A 22,742-nucleotide genomic window follows, 5' to 3' on the forward strand; every position below is an offset into this window, starting at 1 on the left:
CCTGGAGTGGCACCTCACCCCTCCCTCTGTCAGAAAACACTGTTCTTAGCTATAGGTGTCAGCACCCATCTAACCATCCAACTCATTCATGTAAGTGCCAAACTTGGAGAAGACTACAGGACATACCTTCAGAGAACTTACTGTTTGGCAGAGGAGAGGAAAGCAAATATATATATATATATATATATATATATATATATATATAATCATAAATTGGGAAAAGGGCTAAGAGGATACCACAGTTAGGTGGAGGGGTGGGGGGAACCAGAATGGATGCTTGGAGGTTTCTTAGAAGAGGTTACATTAAACTGGTACCTGATGGATGAGTAGGAGGTAGCCCACCAAAGAGTGGGGAGAAGTTTCCAGAAAGAGGACACAGTGCATATGAAGGTGCCAAGGCATGAAAGCAGTTAGCATAACCAAGGAACCAAAAGGAGTGCTGTGTGGCTCCAGCCGCAAAGGGCTGGGAGAGCAGCGTGAGGAGAGGAGGCGGCATCTTGTAGGTCCTAATCACTCTGAATTGTTTCCTCGAAGAACAATTCAGCCTGAGTACATTCTATTCCTCCCCATCTCCAGTGCAGAGCAAGACACCTGGTGCAAAACAGGCATTCAACAAGTTCCTGAGGGCTACACTGCCCCCAGAGAAGTGGGTGAGCAACCTCTCTCTGCCCATTCTCCGGCTCCAAAAGCAAGTCCCCAGTTGGCTCACCTAACTGAAGCACCCGGTGATGGTTAACCACAATTCGGGTGATAGAAACAGAGGTCAAAACAGAAGCAGCTGCAAGAGCTACAGTTACGTCCTTGACAAATGCTACTGACAACCCAGTTGACAGATGTGACTACCACATGGCCCTTGGAGACTAGATTCTCAGGGTAAACTTCAGAGGACAACTCTAGTACAAGAAAGCTTGCCAAAATCATACGCCCAAGACTTAAGACATTAGCGTGAAGTTCAAAATACAATTTCTTTTTTTTTTTAAAGATTTATTTATTTATTTATTCAGAGAGAGCGAAAGAGAGGCAGAGACACAGGCAGAGAGAGAAGCAGGCTCCATGCAGGGAGCCCGACGTGGGACTCGATCCCGGGTCTCCAGGATCACACCCCGGGCTGCAGGCGGCGCTAAACCGCTGCACCACCGGGCTGCCCCAAAATACAATTTCCAAGGTCAACTGCTCTTATTATTCAGAACTCTCTGACAACCAAACATATAGTTTTTTTCCTCAACAACCAAATCTTTGATTCTCCAGACACCAGCTGGGTGTCCTGTAATTCTGACCCTACCCAGATTCAGCACAGACTCCACAAGTTAAGGGCTCAGTCCCATGAGATTGTCCCACTGCAGATGCCAGCTCAAAGTCCCAGGCTGCCACTTGTACTTCCACCCAACTATAAACTGGCTATAACTCAAGGGTTCCTACCACCCACTCCTCAAGTTCAAGAATTGCTAGAACAGCTCATAGAACTCAGAAGAGTGTTTTAGTTACTATTATCAATTTATTATAAAGGATACAACTCAACAAGAGTCAAATGGAAGTGACGCACAGTGCAGGGTATGGGGGAGGGGTGTGGAGCCTCCATGCTGTCTTCGGATGTGCCACCCTCCCAGCACCCCTATGTGTGCACCAGCCTGGAAGCTCTTAGAACCCCCATCATTTAGGGGCTTCTACAGAGACTTCATTACATAGGCACAACTGATTAAATCATTGCCTGTTGGTAATTAACTCAATCCAGCTCCTCCCCCGCTCCCAGGAGGTCAGCAGGTGGGGCTGAAAATTCCAACCCTCTACCCCCAAGATTTGTTGCTCTGGCCACCAGCCCCCCCATTTAGAAGCCATCTAGGGACCCACCAAGAGTCATTCTGTAGCATAGGTTCAGGCAGAATTGAAAGGGCTTTGTTGGGAATACCAAAAGATCCTCCTATCACCTCTGTCACTCAAATTCCAAGGGTTGTAGAAGCTCTTCAGGGACAAAGACCAAACACATTTCTTATTGAACCACACAAGGTTTGTGTAGTTTTTCGATCTCTTTTGTTTTAAAGAACCCAGCAGATGAGAAGACAACTTGGTGAGTCACAGGAGTTTCCAAGTTACCCAGCTGCCCTGCCCTATGCCTCCCTTATGAGTTAGCCTCTGGCCTATCCAGATTTCTGTCACTTTCAAGAACACACTCAGAATTTTTCAAATCACATTTTGAACTCTGGCTTTCTGGCTAATGGATTTTTTTTTTTTTAAGATTTTATTTATTCATTCATGAGAGACAGAGAGAGAAAAAGGCAGAGACACAGGCAGAGGGAGAAGCAGGCTCTATGCAGGGAGCCCGACGTGGGACTTGATCCCGGGACTCCGGGATCAAACCCCAGGCCGAAGGCAGTCACCAAACCGCTGAGCCACCCGGGGATCCCCTGGCTAATGGATTTTGAATTATTCGACATTAATAATTATTTAGGCTAAGCCAAGCTATGGTTTTTAACTCTTTTTGAAAGAAAGGAGGTTATGCGAACATTACATATAGTTTGAAGGCGACTTATAAAGAAACACAATTAAAAATCCTTTGCCTAAGTCACATAGGATGCTATCCTTTCCATGCTCTTTAAATTTGTTGGTTTGGTGTTGTTGTTGTTGTTGTTGTTTTTTAAGTCCTGTGCTATCACTTTTTCCTGAATAGTTCTCCATGCTTCCCTGTAGTGAGGGTAAAAAGGACTAGAGATGCCTTCCTGTGAAATTCTGCTTCAAGACCTTCACAGACTCCTTCCCTCTCCTCTCTTACCCAGCTAATTTCTCATACTCTTTGTTTAGTTTTTAAAGATTTTATTTGAGAGAGAGAGAGTATAAGCAGGGGGAGAAACAGACTCCCCACTGAGTGAGAGCCTGATGTAGGGCTCGATCCCAAGACCCCAGGATCGCAACCCGAGCCAAAGGCTGATGTTTAACCAACTAAGCCCCTTTTTTTGTTTTGTTTTTTTTTTAAATGAGTTCTACACCCAAAGTGGGGTCTGAACTCACAACCCTGAGATCAAGAGTCATATGCTCTACCAACTGAGCCAGCCAGGTCCCCCAAATCTCTCATCCTTTAGATCTCACTGTAAATGCCATTTCTTTAGAAAGCCATTCCCTTACTTACCCACCCAATCCCAAGTAGGACCCTATTAGTCTCCTATAAAATGCTACAATACCATTTCATGGTATCTGTCATAATTTGTGATTGTACACTTGTGTGCATTTTGTTAACATGCTGCCTCCTTCCTCATTAAAGTGCAAGCTCCGTGTGGCCAGGTACCAAGACAATATTGCTCACATCTCTATACCCAGTGCCCAGAACAGTGTGGCATATAGTAGGAACTTAACATATATTTGTTAAATGGTTAGCAGCTTTTCTGTAAAGGCCTAGGATTTTCTAAACATGATATGCCCAGTGGCAGCTTCTAGTTTCTTGGGATACAAACTATTCATAGTGTCTTCTGAACACAGGGCCATGTTACAATAACCACATTTTTTTTAATAACCACATTTTTAAATGACTGCTATAGTCCACAAACTTGTGGGCTGTTTCTTTAAATGCACTGCTAATCTTCACGATGGCCCTGAAAAAATGGGGATTACTACATCATTTTATAAGCAAAGACACCAAAGTTCAGAGTGGTAAATTAAATTCCTCACAGTCACCTAGCTAGAAGGCAAACACAATCAGAACTCAAACCCAGCTCAGAGGTTAGAGTCTGTGCCCCTTTTTCTCAACTCTCCAGGAGTATTGTCCAATAGGCCAAAGCATATGAGAGATCACAAGAACAACCTGTGGCCCATTTCTGGTATTTCTTTTTTTACCTGATGGTAAATAGCATAAAATATTTTTTCGTTAAAAAAAAAAAAGGGACACATCTTAAAGTATAATATGGAATGAACTTAAAGAAATTTTGAACCCAAAACACAAAAGTTCAAAAAAATGCCACTGCCGGCTGCCCAGGCCTATCTCAGGAACCCCCACAGAAACACATGAAAAGCCTTTGTCACCCTTTCTTCATTTTATGTCCCTTTACCTTATTGCTATTTTTTTTAATGCCAGCATCCCAACTCAGTCTTCATTTTCCACTCCCACCCTCCTTTCACTAGAAAAATTTAAATGTTTAAAGAAAGTGGCACATGTCAGCCACTGGCATGTCATTTTCAAAAGTGTTAGTCATTTATGAGGACACCTTTTTGTAGGTACAATAAATCTGATTGATTTTTATTACACATCTTAGTTTAGAATCACTTTTACATTCCTAGACAAAGAGATGATACAAATAAATATCAACTGTAAAACTTAGAGCCCCAAGTATTGGCATATTCTTTGTCTAAAAGTAGCCAAAGAGAAGGTCAAGCTCAATAGTAACTCCAAAGAGCCATAAAGCCCACTGCCTCCTGCCTGCCCCAGGATCACTCCTTTCATAAATAACCTCAAAAGCATTTCATTCAAAATAACAAGGGCGGGGAGAAGGTGGCAGATTTCCAAACAGTACCAGACAAAACCATGCGCAGTAGACAACAGCCAGGCCCACTGTCCTTATCCAGTTCCCTCTGAGCATTTTGATTATGGCTTTTAGAGTGTATATTAATAGCCCCATTTTCATCCACGGATGGTGTTGAGATGGCCCAAGGTGTTGTTTGCAATGAGCCTCGACTGTAAGTGGGAAATGTGAGGCAGAACTGATACCCCATGTTAACAGGGAATCAACACTTCTCAAAAACTTGGCAACAATTCTACATTCAGTGAGGGAGGACTTACAAGAGTCAGGCAGGAAAAGCAGAGAGTGGCCTAGGCCTGAACTGCAGAACTCTCTGACGCCCTTGGTCATGGAGGTGTGGGTGGTACAATTCAAGCAGCATGCAGGCATTCAATGGGGAACAATCCAACATTAGGTCAGAGTCTTAAGAAAGTGCTTCATGCCTAGGATTTGTGGCCTTGGGGTCTGAATCCAGGGATCTGGGAGACAGGTGACTTTAGAATATGAAGCCAGATACATACATTCTTATTGATCAGAGCAAAAAGGGGCTCGATGAAGGTTGCACACACAGTCTCAAACTCCTTCTCCCAGGTGATCTTCTTAGAGCCTGTTCAGACTTGTTTCCAGACTTTGCTGGCTGCTCCTGCGTGAAGACCCTCAGATGGCTTGGAACATTCTAGCGTGACTACAGACATGAAAACCAGGTCGGTCCTCTACACATTTGGCTCAATTCAGAGCCCAAAGCAGCAGCTTTCTGGTAGCAGTAAGCCATACTCCTGTCTGCTCTACTCAAATATTTATCGGATCCATTTTGAGAGAAGAAAAGCACCAGAGACTGCTTGGGGACGGACAGCTCCACCTCCTCACAGCTGTTTATCTGCTCTCACGGACTGCTGGACGAACACAGCTGTGTATAAGGCAAGCCTGTTTTAATAACCCTGCCTGCCCACTTGGCATTCTCTTTCTGCCCTTAGAAAAGTTCCACGGTCACTCAACCACCCTTGCTCAGAATAGCCACCTTGAGACATCGGTATTAAGGTACGGTGTTATCTGCAGTGTTCAGTTCTGATTTGCTAGATGAATATTTTCAGCCTATGGAATTCAGACTAGCTTTGAGGGAATGTGGTGCAAGAGGCAGGTGTAACTGGCAGATAATCATTTCAGACTATCCACCTCATCATTTGGTTCCTGTTCAAGCAGGTAAGTTCTTAATAAATAAGAAGCAGGGTTTGATCCCAAGAAAGATGAGGGAAGGCTCCATTATGCTCTGGGAATTGCTGAAAAGGGCTCTGGGTTTCAGAAAGAATGGTAACTAAAAAGGAGATAAGCTGCCAGACGCCAGATCTCCATTTGTAGAATGCTAAGACATTGCACTTGGTACCCCCTCTTTCCCATGGGTTCTGATCCAGAAATGTGCCCTGGGAACTCAGCAGCGGAGTTAAACTATAACTCAAGGCCCAACTGAGTCGCCACCTTCCTGAGGCACCGTGCCAGCAAGGTGCGCCAGTATGGCAGACCTAGGGACTCGTACTGTCCCCTCAGGCTTGGCTCATGGACTCAGACACTCACATGGGAGCACTTCTAGCCTGGATCAGTCATTCAGTGGGCCTTTAATACAGACAAAGGCAAAACTGCACGTTAGTGTATTTCTAACACTGGGCAAGTCCTTGGTCTCTCTCTTCCAGACACACACGGACACTCAAAAAACACAGGCACCATTGTGCTTGCACACCCACACACTTATGAGTTTCTCTAGGGGAGGAAAAGTGAGCAACATTCACCTAACGACCAACATAAAATGAAGCTCTGAATTTCAATAATACAAAGAACTAAAACTTATGAACCAAACTAGTGTATGTAAATGGGAATTCCTAACTCTCTCCTCTGAGCTTGTTCAATGGTGCGGCCACTTCTGGCCACCATGTTTGGCTCTGCCCACAGGGAGCCACAGATCTAACCTCAGGTGAGTGTTCTGCTGAAGGCAGACAGGACTCCTTCGCTCTCATTCATTATATCTTCCTCTCCCACCACCCCCAAGTCCCACGTCTCTGTCTCTGCACTGCCTAATCACCCTCATGCAAACAGGGAACAAAATGGGGAATTCAAAAGTGCCACTGTATGTCTCATTCCCCTGACTCTTGTCCCATCAAAGAAAGCAGAGCCAGTCTCTTTTCTCATAAAACAGGCCCACAACTGAGCATGCTCTGGGGGCAGAGGATGGGCCTAGGCAGGGACACTCAGAGGATGTCTGCAAGGGAAAAGATGGTGACAAATGAAGAGTAAAGTGACACAGTGTATGGACATGGCATCAGCTTACAGATTTACGGCTTTATGGTCATGGTTTTAAGGTTTTAAAGAAGCTATTTCCCTGAACTCTCTAAGGAAGCAAAGGGAATGTTGTTTCTATTGCTTCCAACATTCTTGGAAAACATTTCTTTATTCAGCAGATCCCAAAGGCCAATCAAGCCTCTCGGGGGCTTGGATCCAAATGAGAATTCTCATTCTACCGACAGGAACAAGCACCTATTCAATTCTAGGGCTTTTACTTTTCAACTTCACTGTCATTTTATCCTGAGGCTCCGAAGAGTGGGTCCTGCTCAGGTGACTCCTGATTCTGCCCCGTTGTTCAACAAGAAAGGAGCCTGACACAAAGAACAGGCTAGAAAAGGAGAGTGGAGAGGGAGGGAGGGCGAGGGAAGGAAGAAGAGGAGGCAAGGGAGAAGGGAAGCAAGGTCACTGGTCACTCTCTTGCTTTCCACTTCGACTAGCACACTTTACCTTACCCATGCATTTCTGAGATGCTAATTAAAGGACATTTCCCAGAGTCGCAGCGTGCCAGATTAGGACAGCACGCTTCAACCAGAGTATGGTGGTTAATCTGCAAAGAGGCCATAGCTTCTCCCCAGGGGCACGGTTCTGAGTTTGGGCTTGAAGTCCTCTCTGCAGGTTTTTGCTTGTCTCTTCTCTCAGAAGGCAAATGCTATTTACACCCTGGGAGAGGAGGAACTGGCTTTACTTTGGAACCAGCCCTCGAGACTGTGGATAAAGCTGAGATGCAGGGGTTCCTGAGGAAGAGGAGGAGGATCCCGACTTCCTTCCGCTTTTAGGCCTGCAAGAGTCAAGCACATGTTTACATGTCATGTCCCATCTCTGTTGCTGACACAGATCATGTTCCTTTCTCAACAAGTACCCTTAGTCTTTCCTCAGTGGCCTGAAAGCCAGTATACTTTCAACTGTAAAACCACCAGACTGGCATAGCCTGATCCTCTGTGCATGGCTAACACAACCTGCCAACCCAGGCATGACACCTCAGGGAAGGAACCTGCTTCTCAGCCACTGTTCTTCCATTTAAATCAGATCTTGACTATCTTCTCTGACTTGGTAAAAAATACTGTTTGCATTCCATTTTTGGTTGTCACTTATTTGTTGTCCTTAAGTTTCTAATCCAAAGTTTAATAAGGCAGAGTTTCTAATTTAGCACCACATTAAGTACTTGATAATTTAACGGGTTATTTAAATGAGGTAAATTCAGCACTAAGGCGCGGAGCCTGGGCTGTGGATTTAGACACACGTAGGTTTGAACCCTGGCTCTGTACTTACTTCCTTAAACTTGGCTACTTTGTAAAATTCTGACTTAGTTTTCCAATCTATAAAATGGGATTACTGGTAATATTTACAAGTTTGTGTAGACATCATTAAGAGAATTTTTTTTAAAGCATTTAGAATTGCCTAGTACCTGGTAGGGACCAAAGAGCTGTCCTTTATTTCACCAGAACATACACTCCTCATGATAGGACCCGGGGCACATCAAGCATTCCAGTGTTCATTAGATTTGACATGATGCCCAAGCCATAAATATTTGTGGAATATATGAATACACATAGGAGTAACATGGCAATACTTTCTGGTGTGTTCCGTAAAGTGTTGACAAACCTTTACCTTTATTTGTCCTTGTTCAAGCATGTTCTGTATAGCCATAGGTCATCAAAAGCCACTCACCTGGCCTTGGATTTCTTATTTGTAGTGCTTTCAAAGGATGATGCGTCCACCTGTATCTCATCTTCATCCTGCAGAGCCGCATCCAGTGCAGCCTGAACTTTGGGAGCAATGGCAGGGCCCTCGTAGTCTCTGGTGGTCCGGCTGGGCATGTCCAGCTCTAACAGCACGATGTTTTCTGCCTGCAGAAGCACAGCCATAACCAGCCAGGCTGGCCTCCGATCGATCAGACAGAGAGAACAAGCAGTCCTGACCCCCTCCAAAAAACAGAATTGCACATTTCTTGCTACTCAGAGCCTACCAAGAGCCTGTAGTGACAAGGTTTTATAACTTTTTCCTGGTGAGGATACAGATGTTTTTATCTTTTCTCTTGGCTTTCTTCTATTTCCTTTTTTAAAAAAGTGGTTTTTTGTGTTGGTTTTTTTTTTTAAAACAATGAACATATATTATACCCTAAGGGGAATAAGCAGGGGAAAATAATAAGTAGAACTCACTTACTGCAGTCAATGTGAAAACACAAAAAGATATAAATAAGAAGATATTAATCACTGACCATTTCACCACCTACAGCAGTTCTCATGAACCTTCTGGTGGCCAAGGGAAGGAGGCAGGTAGGGAGTACATATGTGGAAGGCATGTGGCAGTGTGTGTCTTGTAACCATATTTTATAAATCATACTGGGCCCTGCCTCATAACTGGCCTTGTGGCTGGATTTCTTCACTTGATAGCCTGTGGTGGGCCTTTCCCTGGCTCCTACATACTGAGATGAGTAAGTAGAGGGAAGAACAGCCATGGTACACATCTCCTCCTTCAGCAATTCCCACCCAGTCAAGTCCAGAGGGGGCAGAAGGGTCATTGCAGGGAGAAGGTGGAGAGATGGAGTGGCTCCATCAATCAATTTTATATATTGAGATGCTGCCTAAAATTTTTCTTAATGGAGCGGGTTCACTGCTACAAACTTCTGAGAGCCATTGCTTTAAATTCTACCTTTGGATCAGGTTAGCCCCCTGGAAATTCCCACATTTTGATTTGTAGGCTTTGAAATCACGTTTTTGTTTTGAGACATGAAATAATGGGCAAGAGATGCACCCTCTGAAACTTCAAGGAAAATGCTTCTGAGGACCCTGATACATTATTCACCTTCCACTACAGAAAGCGCCCCCTAATGTGATTTTTTTTTGCTTTGTTTCCTTTATTTTAAATAACCCAGCACCAGGAAGAATAGCACCTGAGGGACTAATTAATCCCAATCTGCTCTCCTTTGGTGGCCAAGGAAGACTCAAAAACACATTAAATGTTTCACATGAGAATCTATCCTCAAAAAAAAAAAAAAAAAAACCCAAACCCACAGATTCCCCACTAATATAAAATACAGATGAGGCGCCTGAGTGGCTCATTCAGTTGACTGTCTGCCTTCAGCTCAGGTCATGATCTCAGGGTCCTGGGATTGAGTCCCGAGTTGGGGTCCCTGTTCAGCAGGAAGTCTGCTTCTTCCTCTCACTCTGTCCGTGCCTCTCCACTAGTGCACATACACTCTCTCTCTCTCAAGTAAATAAATAAAATCTTTAACAAAAATAAATAAAATAAAATACAGATAAGCAAAAAGAAGGCAATTTAAACTGAGTGCACTTCCATTAACCAGAGATAATCAGTTCACATTTTGATATATTTTGCAGCAGCTTTTTAAATTTCGTATGTAAATGTCTAGTACCGATTGTTTTATAACTTAACAATATATTGTGTCTCCTGGTTCATCCACTTACCAGCTACCTACTAAGCCATAGGACCTGCTACACAGAGGAGGTAGGAAGGTTCAATTAGAGAAGCAATAAAGTGCTGAGTACATGCCTAGCATACAGCAAGTACTTATGAGTAGAAACTTGCACAGTATTATTAGTGTAAAATATGTTTGGGTCAGTAGTCCTCAATTACATCACTTTAAATAACAACCTGACTGACCCACATTCCGTTAAATGGAAGTAGCCAGGGATCCCTGGGTGGCGCAGCGGTTTGGCGCCTGCCTTTGGCCCGGGGCGCGATCCTGGAGACCCGGGATCGAATCCCACGTCGGGCTCCCGGTGCATGGAGCCTGCTTCTCCCTCTGCCTGTGTCTCTGCCTCTCTCTCTCTCTCTCTGTGACTATCATAAATAAATTTAAAAAAAAATTAAAAAAAAAAAAATTAAAAAAAAAAAAAAAAAATGGAAGTAGCCAAAGTTCTTTAACTTATCTCCACCTCCTGTCATTACATGACTACATTCCCTCCAGCCTTCACACAGAGCCATTTTCAGGATTCATGTTGATGTTTACTAGCCATTATCGACAGTATATTTGTACCCTCCTCTTTCCTAGTCCTAATTTTCTAAATCTCATTCTATTTTACCTTCTTTTTCATAATTATTTGTTCTTTTTGTTACTTAGTATATTTATTTCTTATTTTGTTATAATTGTTATGTTAATATAAATGTCCTCAGGAACCTCTGGAAAGAGTCAAGATACGAATTCTGTAACTCTGCAGAATGGTGCCTGAGGGTTTATATAAATCTAAACTCCTTGAAAAGAGATAGGAGAGAAACACAAGGATGATCTTCTCACCCTATATCGGGCCTCTGGACGAATCATCATGGACATTCTTGCGTGTTGGCTCAATGGTCTCTTATACCCCACAGCTGAGACTGGCCGCTTCATCATCTGCTGATTCCTGGAAATGGACTGCAGTGGTTAAAGCCCTGGCTGGAGTGTGTTCCATAGTCCCAGGACCGTCCTGTGGAACCATCTGTCAGAAGACACTGAGCCTATTTAAACAGAACCTAAACCTAGTAACTCCCTGGACTGAGGGCTGCCATGCAAATGGGTAAAGAACTGCTTATATTTTCTGTATGAGTCACATTCTTATTCAATGTGAACATCATGCATCTCTTAAACTGGAAGGGATCAGAGTCCTCATCCAGTTCTTAGACCGCAGGCGCAAAGCTGAGCTGTTAATGTTCCCACCCCCACATCCTTGGCCGACCTTCTCCCGTTATTCCAGCAAGACCCAGACACAGACTGGAAATCCTCCTCCACGCTGTTTCAGATTGCCATACGATATGACACCCGTCTGGGTACTGCCCCTCCTTTGGCCTAGCATGCTTCATTTGACGGCTGAGTAGGCAAAAACGCAGGAACTTGGGAAAGGTTGTGAATTCACTGTGATAGTCTCCCAATACCTAGTAATACCATCCTACCATACCCCTTGGGCTAAGTCCAGCTTATCAACATTTTCCCCCCTCATCCCCACCTTAAAATCAATGGTGACTTACTCCAGTCTGGTTATAGGATGTAATTTCCAATGATCTTCCTCTTCATCAAAGAAGGATCTATTCATAATTTTACTTTTTTCTTCCAAAGGGATGAAGTTTTCTATAATAAGATGCCTGTAAGAGCACACATACATGAGTGGACACAGGTGGAGAAAGAACAGAAGTGGAGTACTGGCTATCCTAGGCATGGGAGTCATTAGATGAGAGTCAAGCCACTCAGCAAACACTCACAGGGCAGGCACTATGGGCCTACCATCAGACAGACAGCTAGGGTACAGACAGGAATGATACCTGGTCCCTGCCTGAGATAGAGAAGTCAGCCCTCTTAGATACAACAGGTGCAGATGGTGGGCTGCTCTAGAACTCTAGGGAGGTCACTTCTGCCCAAGGAGGAGCAGCTTGAGGAGGTGAAGAGACTGGAGACAAGTGGCCAGGCTCACGCTGTACCAGAGTGAACATGTGCTAACAGAAGTGTCTTCTAGGGGCCCACTGGTACTGCCAATCCAGCATATGAACTTCCAAAATACTGAAAATGGATTAGAAATTAAACGGCCTTCTTCTGATGCCATGGATTGTTGCCCAAGCTAGAAAACTTCCCACTCTCATCACCAGGATAAAGAGCAAGACTGAGTGGATTTCAGTCCCTCAGACCACTGAGAGTAAAGATCACTCTTGAGAAGAGTCTCAGCCTGAGAAGTGTTGGGGAACATAGCAAACAGTGAAACTGGAACCTACTGGGTTGTGTCTCTCCATAGTGATGACTGTCCCCTACCACATCTCTGCCTTCATACTCTCAAAACCTCAGGACAGAACAATACCAAAGGGGTGTTAACGTGGGAAAGATACACAACACACACCACAGAGGTGTAGGGTACTGACCGTGAGAAAGAGGCTGACTCACTGTTTATTCAAAAGATATAAATAAGAGATATAACAATGAAATGAAAAAGGCTTCCCTGGGGAAAAATATTTCAGAGAGATGGAATTTTCTATTTATTTTATTTGAAACATTTAAGAAATTATTTTTTATGACATATATTTGTTTTTTTCTGATTTTATAAGTCCTATCTATACAGTAGGAAATGTGAAAAATACATCTACATATAATTTCACTAACCAGAGGTAGCTATTATTAATATTTTGACATATTTTGTTCTGATTTTTTTCTAGGTGCACATACCTAGAAAGAGGACACATTTAATTGTAAGAGCTCTTTCCAAATTTAAAACTTGGTCATTAAAGAATTCCTCTGAAAAGTTCTTTCTTTTTCTTTCTTTCTTTCTTTCTTTCTTTCTTTCTTTCTTTCTTTCTTTCTTTCTTTCTTTCTTTCTTTCTTTCTAATATTTTTATTTATTCATGAGAGACACACAGAAAGAGAGTGAGAGGCAGAGACATAGGCAGAGGGAGAAGCAGGCTCCATGCAGGGAGCCCGACGTGGGACTCGATCCCAGGTCTCCAGGATCACGCCCTGGGCCAAAGGCAGGTGCTAAGCTGCTGAGCCACCCAGGGATCCCTGAAAAGCTCTTTAAAGAAAAATTCCAGCTAGGGGCACCTGTCATACAACTCTTGATCTCGGGATTGTGAGTTCAAGCCCCACATGGGTATACAAAATCCTTTAAAAAAGAAAAGAAAAATCTCAGTTGTGGAAGGACTGATGGAGAAAAACAGTATTTTGCCACCCCTAATGAAAGAATCATTCCAGACAAATTGTTGTTGGTTGAAACCATTAACTCAGCGGTTCTTAAGCCAGGCTGCATGTTAATATCATTTGCAAACTTAAAAAAATATCTTGTCCAGACCTCATGAGAGACCACTGGTTCTCAAAGTGTGTTCACAGAACCAACAGGAGCAACAACTGGAACCTGATAGAAATGCAAATTCTCAGGCTCCATACCAGATGTACTGAATCAGACTCTCTGGTTATGGCATCCCACAATATATATTTAACAGGCCCTTCAGTTGATTTGGTACCTGCTAAAGTTTAAGGGTCACTGCCCTAGACAAATTAAGTCAGAATCTTCAGGGTGAGGTCTTTTTAAAACACCTCATATAATTTCAGTATGCAACGAAGGTTGAGAACCAGTGCTTCAGTGCTTGCTTTCATTTAAAATCCAGACTGAGGGCAACCTGGGTGGCTCAGCAGTTTAGTGCTGCCTTCAGCCCAGGGCTTGATCTTGGAGACCTCGGATCAAGTCCCACGTCAGGCTCCCTGCATGGAGCCTGCTTCTCCCTCTGCCTGCGTCTCTGCCTCTCTCTCTCTCTCTCTCTCTCTGTCTCTCATGAATAAATAAATAAAATAGTAAAAAAAAAAAAAAAATTCAGACTCAGATATTTCTATAGCCTGACCTGTCTTTTCAATAAGCCAACTGTGAAAAAAGTTTTAAAAAGAAAAGGGATTGCTTCAGATTAAAATAAGCTGAAGAAAAAAAAAAAAAAAAAGATAAAAAAAAAATAAGCTGAAGAGAAATAATAACCAAATGCAATATGTGGTCTTTATATAGATATTAATATGAACAAACCCATAAAATCTGAATATGCGCAAGGCATGGGAGCACACTAAGAAACCAATGTTAGTAGTTTTGTTAGGTGGAAAGATATCACTGTGTATACAAAAATCAATTGTATTTCTATACACTAGCAGTAAACATTCTGAAGATAAAATTAAGAAAAACAATTCCAGGGATCCCTGGGTGGCTCAGCGGTTTAGTGCCGCCTTCAGCCCAGGGCTTGATCCTGGAGACCCGGGATCAAGTCCCACATCGGGCTCTCTGCATGGAGCCTGCTTCTCCCTCTGTGTCTCTGTGTCTCTGCCTCTCTCTCTCTCTCTCTCTCTGTCATGAATAAATAAATAAATAATATCTATTTTTTTAAATAATATTTTTTAAAAAAGAAAAACAATTCCATATACAATAGCAAAAAAAAATTATTAGCTATATATTTAACAAAGGAAGTTTACGACTTATCCACTGAAAACTAAAAACATTCTTAACAGAAATTAAAGAAGATCTAAATAAATAAGACACCCCATATTCATGGAGCAAAACACTTAACTGTTAGGATAGTACTCTCTAAATGGATCTATAGATTCAATGTAGTTCCTATCAATATCCCAGCTGGCTTTTTCACAGAAATTGACAAGCCAATCTTAAAATGTGTACAGAAATGCAAGAAATCCTAAATAGTCAAAAACAGTCTTGAAAAAGAACTGTTGGAGGACTCATACCAAAGTTGGAGGACTCATACCTCATTTCAAACTTACTACACAGCTATAGTAATCAAGACAGTGCAGTATTGGCATAAAGACAAACAAATAGATCAGTGGAACAATATTGAAAATTCAGAAATAAACCCTTCCATTTATGATCAACTGATTCTCAATAAGGGTGCAAAGACACGGCAGCCTGGGTGGCTCAGTGGTTTAGCGCCACCTTCGGCCCAGGGCGTAATCCTGGAGACCCGGGATAGAGTCCCATGTTGGGCTCCCTGCATGGAGCCTGCTTCTCCCTCTGCCTGTGTCTCTACCTCTCTGTTTCTCTGTTTCTCATGAATAAATAAATAAAATCTTAAAAAAAACAAAAAGAAGGGTGCAAAGACAATGAGAGAAGACCCTTTCAACAAATAGTGCTGGGACAACTGGATATCCACATGCAAAAAAATGCACTTGGAACCCTACTTTACACTATATACAAAACTTAACTCAAAATGGATCATAGACCTAAATGTAAGACCTAAAACTTTAAGACTCTAAGATGACCTAAGAGAATTGAAAACATAAGTCCTTAATAAAACTTGTACACAAATGTTCACAGCAGTTATTATTCATAATAGCTAAAAACAAACAACCCAAAGCTCCACCAACTGATGAATGGGTACATAAAACGTGGTACATTCATACAATACAATATTATTCAACCATAAAAAATAATGAAATATTGATATGTGCTACAATATGTATGATCCTTGAAAACACTATTCTAAGTGAAAGAAGCCAGCCACAAATGGCCACACTATTCCATTATAAATTGATATGTAATATCCAGAATAGGAAAATTTAGATACAATACCAATAAAATATATAGATAAGTTGGACTATATCAGAATTAAAATCTTTTGTGCTGCAAACAAAATACCATAAAGTGAAAAGACAACCCATAGAATGCAAGAAAATATCTACAAATCATGTATCTGATAAGGGACTTGTCTCCAGAATATAGGAAGAACTCTTACAGCTCAATAACAAAAAGACCCAATAAATTACCCAACTTTAAAATGGGCAAAGGATTTAAACAGACACTTCTCCAAAGAAGATATGCAAATGGACAAAGAGCACATGAAAAGATATTCCATATCATTAGTCATTAGAGAAATGTAAATCAAAACCTCAATGAGATACTATTTCACACCAATTAGGATAGCTATAATAAAAAGGATAGACAGTAACAAGTGTCAACAGGATGTGGGAAAATTGGTGGTGAAAATGGAAAATGAAAAAAAAATTTAAAAAAAAAAGAAAAATGAAAAAAGAAAAGAAAATGGAAAATGATGCAGCCATTCTGGAAAACCATTTGGCAGTTCCTCCAAATGTTAAACACAGAGTTACCATATGACTTAAGCAATTCCACTCCTAGGGATATATCCCAGAAAAATGAAAACATGTTCATATAAAAATTTGTACATGAATGTTCACAGCATTATTCATAATAGTCAAAAACTGAAAACAACTCAAATGTCCATAAACTGATAAACAAACAAAATGTGTGATATATCCATACAATCCAATATCATTCAGCCATAAAAAAGAATGAAGTCCTGACATGCTACAACATGAATGATCCTTGAAAGCATCATGTTAAGTGAAAGAAACCAGTCATAGAAGGCCACTGATTATAAGATTCCATTTATATGAAATGTTCAGAATATACAAATTTACAGAGACAGAAAGTAGATTAGTAGGTACTTAGGGCTGGAGGGGGGCAAGTAATAAGGAATGACTGCTAACTGGTATAGGATTTCCTTGGAGGGGGAGGGGGACACGAAAAACGTTTTAAAATCAGATTGTAGTGATGATTTTACAACCCTGTAAATATGCATTTTTTAAAATGATTTGTATTCTTTCTTTTATTCTTTATTTATTTATTGGGGGGGGGGGCGTTGAGGGGAGGGGCAGAGGGAGAGAGAATCTTAAGCAGGCTTCATGCCTAGCACAGAGCCCAACGCGGGGCTTGAACTCACAATCCTGAGATTATGACCTGAGCCGAAATCAAGAGTTAGATGATTAACTGAGCCACCCAGGCGTCCCCTGACTTGTACACTAATTTAAATAGGTGAATCAGGGCAGCCCTAGTGGCTCAGCAGTTTAAAGCCGCCTTCAGCCCAGGGCCTGATCCTGGAGACCTGGGATCGAGTCCCACATCAGGCTCCCTGCATGGAGCCTTCTTCTCCCTCTGCCTGTGTCTCTGCCTCTCTCTCTCTCTCTCATAAATAAATAAAATATTTTTTAAAATAGGTGAATCATACACTATGTGAATTATACCTCAGTAAAGCATTTTTTTAAAACAGCATCATGATCATGTATGTAGGTATGCAGGAGTGAGAATAACAGGAAGTTACATGACGTTTTAGAATATTTCTATGAGAGATAAATGACAAAAGATTGTTTATAATGAATCTGGGTGGTGGGTGTTCATTATACCATTCAGAAAACTCTAGTTAAACCTCTTGTTACATGAGGTTTTAGAATATTTCTATGAGAGATAAATGACAAAAGATTGTTTATAATGAATCTGGGTGGTGGGTGTTCATTATACCATTCAGAAAACTCTAGTTAATAAAAGATTCCCCCTTCTTAACAGAGGCTGGAGCCTTTAAAAACTTCAAGCAGGTAAGGGTGGAAAGAAACTTAGAGATCATCTGGTGAAGTCATTCACCTAACAGATGGGATGCGGAGACAGAAAGTGACTCTCTCCAGAATAAACAGAAAACAGACAAGGCGGCAGAACATGAGTTGGGGAGAAGTAGGCAGGGGCCCTGTCTTCAAGACATGTTTCTTACTCAACAAACCTGCAAGTGGCTGGAGGTGCCACAAAGGGCCCAGAACTTACTTGAGTTTCAGCTCCCTTGTGAGCTCGTTCTGAGTCTGCTCCAGCTCTTGGCGCTCCTTGATATGCTCCTCTTGGAGGTCATGGATCTCTGCCTTCACAGCCTGAAGCTTGGAGAAGAGCTGGGACCAAGGGGAGAGGTGGGTGAGGAGGGCAGCCCTCCCGACAACAGAGTTCTGCCCTTCCCCCAAGCCACAAGACACCTCTGCCTGGCCTCATTCCTTTATACCTTCTTGAGTTTTTTGGTCTTGATGTCCACCTCTTGCTGCAATGAGCTGTATGTCTCTTTAAGTTCCAAGGTCTCCTCATCTCTGCTTTCCATCTGTTGCTGGATTTCTCTTTCTCGACGTTTCTGAGTAACATCACAAAATTCATCAGCTTGCCTTGAGACAGTGTCTATATAAGAATACAGGGCTGGGTGCTCCAGATCAGTCTTTCACTAGGAAGGGGCTGAACACCTCGTTTTCATTCCCTCTGAAGAATCTAATACAAGAGGGGTCCCTGGAGGCCCAGTGGGTTGAGTATCTGCCTTTGACTCAGGTCATGATCTCAGGGTCCTATGACAGAGTCTCACACTGGGCGCCCTGCTCAGCGGGTAGCCTGCTTCTCCCTCTGCCTCTCCCCCTGCTCATGCTCTCTCTCGCTCACTCTCCCTCTCTCAAATAAATAAAATCTTTACAAAGAAAGAAAGCCTCGAATACAAGAGATACTTGCTCTGTGGCATTAGTGCACCTCATCCCAGCCCGTTCTCCTCAGGAGGGAATGAAGAGATACCTGCTCTGCGATTTCCTGCCGTTTCTGCTCCAGGATTTTCTGCTGTTCGTTTGTGTGATCTACTATATTTTTTCCTCCGACCAGTAGCTTACTCTCCATGGCCTGAGTGAGAAAAAAGTAGAATCCATCTCGTGAATGACCTCTCTCAGAACATATCTCCTCACGGGGCAGCCTGTAAAACATAAGGAGCTCGGGACTAAGCCAAAGGGGTGAACTCTGGGGGAAAACAGATTGTGCTCAGCAGCGTCTTTACCATCACTGGGGTGGGGCTGAGGTGGCTCCACTGGGGCTTTACCTTAGAAACACTGAAGATACAGCTTCTCCAGGCAGAGAGGAATTTCAGCTTTCTTTTCTTTCTTTCTTTTTTTTTTCAGCTTTCTTTTAAAATAAATTTTTTTTTTCTTTTTGGTTTTGATAAGTATCAACCCTACTTAAAACCTATGGAGTACCTCCTATGTGCTGGGTGCTAGAGATGCAACTGAATACAAATCACAAAGCTGAAGAGTCCACTGAGGGCCACAGACAAGTAAGCAGGTTCTTACCCTATGGAGTCAGACACCATCAGGAGGAAAAGACTAATATGGGAGAGGCATAGGGGAGGAAGAGAATCCAGGCTTTTGGAGGAAATTGAGAAAAGCTTCCCATCTCAAGCATGCTGAAGTAAAAATAGGAATTAGCTAAGAGAAAAAAATGCAGGGGTGGCTCAGTTGGTTAGGCATTTGACTCACAATGTCAACTCAGGTCACAATCTCAGGGTCACAGGATTAAGTGCCATGCTGGGCTCCTCATTCAGCAAGGAGTCTACTTGAGATTCACTCTCTCCTTCTCCCTCTGCCCCTCCTCCTGCTCACACATGCCCTGTCTCTCTCTCTCAAATAAATAAAATCTTTAAAAAAAAAAAACATCATGTGTGAGAGGGTAGGGTAGGAAGTGGTGATGCATGAAGTTGGCAAAGCAATCAAGGTTCAATCTTAAAACATCAAAGCCCTGTTAAGAGAGACTGAAATTGATCCTGAGAACCATAGGGATCACAATGACTGTTCTTGGAGCATAGGGTACATGGTCAGATTTGTGTTTTAGAAACATTCTTCTCTCACCACAGGAAGAATAACTGGAAAAGGGCAGGCCGGGTGGAGGGAGACCAGCCAGGAGGCTGTTTTGAGGATCCAGGCCTAGGTTGGGGCAGTAATGGTGGGAGAGAGCAAAGTGTTTGGTGTTTGGGTGCAAGAGATCTAATCCAATGGCACAGGATTCAGAGGCCTTGGGACTGACCGGGCTATAAGGGGGAGCAAGGGACAGCTAGCAGGGATAATTCCTAGGGGGTCTGGCTTGACTGAGAAAAGGCAGGCAGGAACAGGTTCTGGGTGGCTGTGGCCATCTCTGGAAATGTCCAATAGGCAGAGACTATTTAGGCTAGAAAGTTAGGAGACAGCTCTGAACTGGCTCAACAGATGGGACACCTTGAGCATTCAGATGATGACAAAAGCCATTGGAAGGATTTGCACCTGAAAAACACAAAATCAATGGGTGTCGAGGTGGCTTTGTTGGTTAAGCACCTGCCTTCAGCTCAGGTCGTGATCCCAGGGTCCTGGGATACAGTCCCACATGGGGCTCCCTGCTCATCAGGGAGTCTGTTCCTCCCACTGCCCTTCACCTCTCTTGTGCACTCTCTCTCTCTCTCTCTCACTTACTCTCTCAAATAAATAAATAAAATCTTAAAAAAGAAAAACACAGAATCCAAAAACTCCATAACCTTGCTTTTAAGAAACTTTAAAAATTAACAGTATCCCTGCTGTCATCTTTCAGCGAACCCTTGGGTCTCTTGGGTCTGTTTCCTCTTCTTTCAAAATGATGTGGTTGGACTGGATTACTAACTGCCCTCACCCCCCACCCCCCCCCCCCCACACACACACACTCCTTCCAGCTCTAAAATACTTTTGTCCTATGATTTTACAGCATCCAGAGATTTCGAGAAACAGAAGTAATATCATTCTCCCATAAACAAAATGTCTTAAGAGATTCAGTAACCTTGAGGTAATACTGAGTCCTGCCCCACTTGGCCTCCAAGAGTTGCCCAAATAACCCAGTTTGTTTAGAGAGTCTGGGTATTCCTGGGCTTGAATAACAGACATGATCCTAAAAAGCAGCATGTGCATCCAACATGGGCATACCCATTACACTTCAAGAGCAGAAATAAGGAGGGGAGGAAGTGGCGTCTGACATTAAGGAATCCCACAATAAGCCCCTCGCTGGAACAAAGTGACCTCCTAATTGTGTTGTATAGGACTCCATTTTCACATCAGGTCTTTAAAGCTCTGGAAAGGACTCCTGCCTCTGAAGTAATATAGAAACTGGCTCTGTGAAAGAGCTACTATGGAGTCACAGATAAAGGACAGCTTCATACAGTGGGGAAAGGGGAGGCAACAAAGAACTCACTGGTCATTTTTAAATTAATAAACAAGGATACATTTGAGAGTTGAAATCAGAGTTCACATAAATTCACTAGGAAATAACCCAAAACCTCAGAGCCGTTCTGGTCTGGCAGACCAGTCATCCTCAGATTTCCAGGGCTAGCTCTGTCCTCTCCTCTGCCAGTAAAGCCCTGTAGCAGCCCCGAGTCCAGACACCTGATAGAATAGCATACTGGCACCAGAAGGAAAACATACAGGAGTCTCCACGCTCTAGAATGTTAGTCAGCCACTGTCTCACAGGGTTTGGAAGTTGAGGGAGGGGGTTGACTATAAGGGAGCATTTGGGGGGTGATGGAATTGTTCTGTACCTTGTATGGTTGGGTCACTGCATATTAGAATCACAATGAGGGATGCCTGGATAGCTCAGTCAGTTAAGCATCTGACTCTCGATCTCAACTCAGGTCTTGATCTCAGGGTGGTTAGTTCAAACAAACATGCACAAAACCCCAACATGAGATGCCATTTTATATACATCAGACATAGGAAAATTAAGGCACGGGCACCTGGGGGGCTCAGTCAGTCAAGTGTCTGCCTTCAGCTTGGGTCATGGGATTGAGTCCCACAGTGAGCTCCCTGCTCAGCGGGGAGCCTGCTTCTCCCTCTCTTCCCCACTTGTGCTCTCTGCTGCTGTCTCTGTCTCTCAAATAAATAAATAAAAAGAAAGAAAGAAAGAAAGAAAGAAAGAAAGAAAGAAAGAAAAAAAGAAAGGGAAAGAGAGAGAAGAAAGAAAGAAGAAAGAAAAAAGAAGAAAGAAAGAAAGAAAGAAAGAAAGAAAGAAAGAAAGAAAGAAAGAAAGAAAAAAAGAAAGGGAAAGAAAGAGAGAGAAGAAAGAAAGAAGAAAGAAAAAAGAAAGAAAGAAAGAAAGAAAGAAGAAAGAAAGAAAGAAAGAAAGAAAGAAAGAAAGAAGGAAAGAAAGAAAGAAAGAAAGAAAGAAAGAAAGAAAGAAAGAAAGAAAGAAAGAAAGAAAAAATTAAGGCGGATAGTCACAAGTGGTGGTTAAGGACAAGGAGCAATCAGAGTTCACACCGTGTAGAAGCTTCAATTCACATGGCCACCTCCAAAAACAACTTTTGATTATCTAATCAAATTGGGCTGCATGTACCCAAGGACCTAATGGCACCAGGTAAGAAATTCTTGCTCATATATATGTTATCTTGGAGCCAAGCACAAAAACACCCATAACAAAAAAATGGAAATAACCCACTATGAGGAGAATGGAATACCACACACTTCTCAGAGCAGTAATAATGAATGAGTCACAGCGACAAGCATCAATATGGACAAATCTCATTACATAAAGTTGATCAAGCAAACCGCAGCAGTGAGATTCCATTTATAAAGAGGTACAAAATGATGTGAAATGAAAACTATCTTTTTCTAGAGACATAGACATATATGAAAAAACTATAAAGAAAAGTCAGGAAACAATAAGCACCAAATCCAAAACAAGGGCTACCCTGTGGGGGAGGGGGGCACAAAGAGCTTATTAAGATATGGATTACATCCTACTTCTCACACTGGCTGGGGGACCCATGGGCGTCGGTGTTGTTGCTGCTTTTTACACCTTGCCTGTAGGTAAACATTATTCCTCCTACAGGTTCAGTATAAACTTGAAAAAATGA

General features: G+C 42.5%; 1 protein-coding gene across 1 annotated transcript in view; it reads right to left on the bottom strand.

Annotated features, from left to right (window-relative positions):
* Positions 1–4,191: 4,191 nt before the first annotated feature.
* KIF3B (kinesin family member 3B) overlaps positions 4,192–22,742 on the bottom strand; it is a 44,522-nt gene continuing 25,971 nt past the window's right edge. The window contains exons 3-9 of the mRNA XM_072736141.1: positions 18,650–18,751; positions 18,105–18,227; positions 17,879–17,997; positions 11,778–11,891; positions 11,071–11,176; positions 8,481–8,659; positions 4,192–7,590 (exon numbers count right to left, since the gene is read on the bottom strand). Coding sequence (XP_072592242.1) covers positions 7,494–7,590; positions 8,481–8,659; positions 11,071–11,176; positions 11,778–11,891; positions 17,879–17,997; positions 18,105–18,227; positions 18,650–18,751 — 840 coding nt within the window. The 3' untranslated portion in view covers positions 4,192–7,493. The remainder of the gene's footprint in view (positions 7,591–8,480; positions 8,660–11,070; positions 11,177–11,777; positions 11,892–17,878; positions 17,998–18,104; positions 18,228–18,649; positions 18,752–22,742) is intronic.

Source organism: Vulpes vulpes, chromosome 14 (genome assembly GCF_048418805.1).
Source record: "Vulpes vulpes isolate BD-2025 chromosome 14, VulVul3, whole genome shotgun sequence".
In the NCBI taxonomy this organism is placed as follows: domain Eukaryota; kingdom Metazoa; phylum Chordata; class Mammalia; order Carnivora; family Canidae; genus Vulpes; species Vulpes vulpes.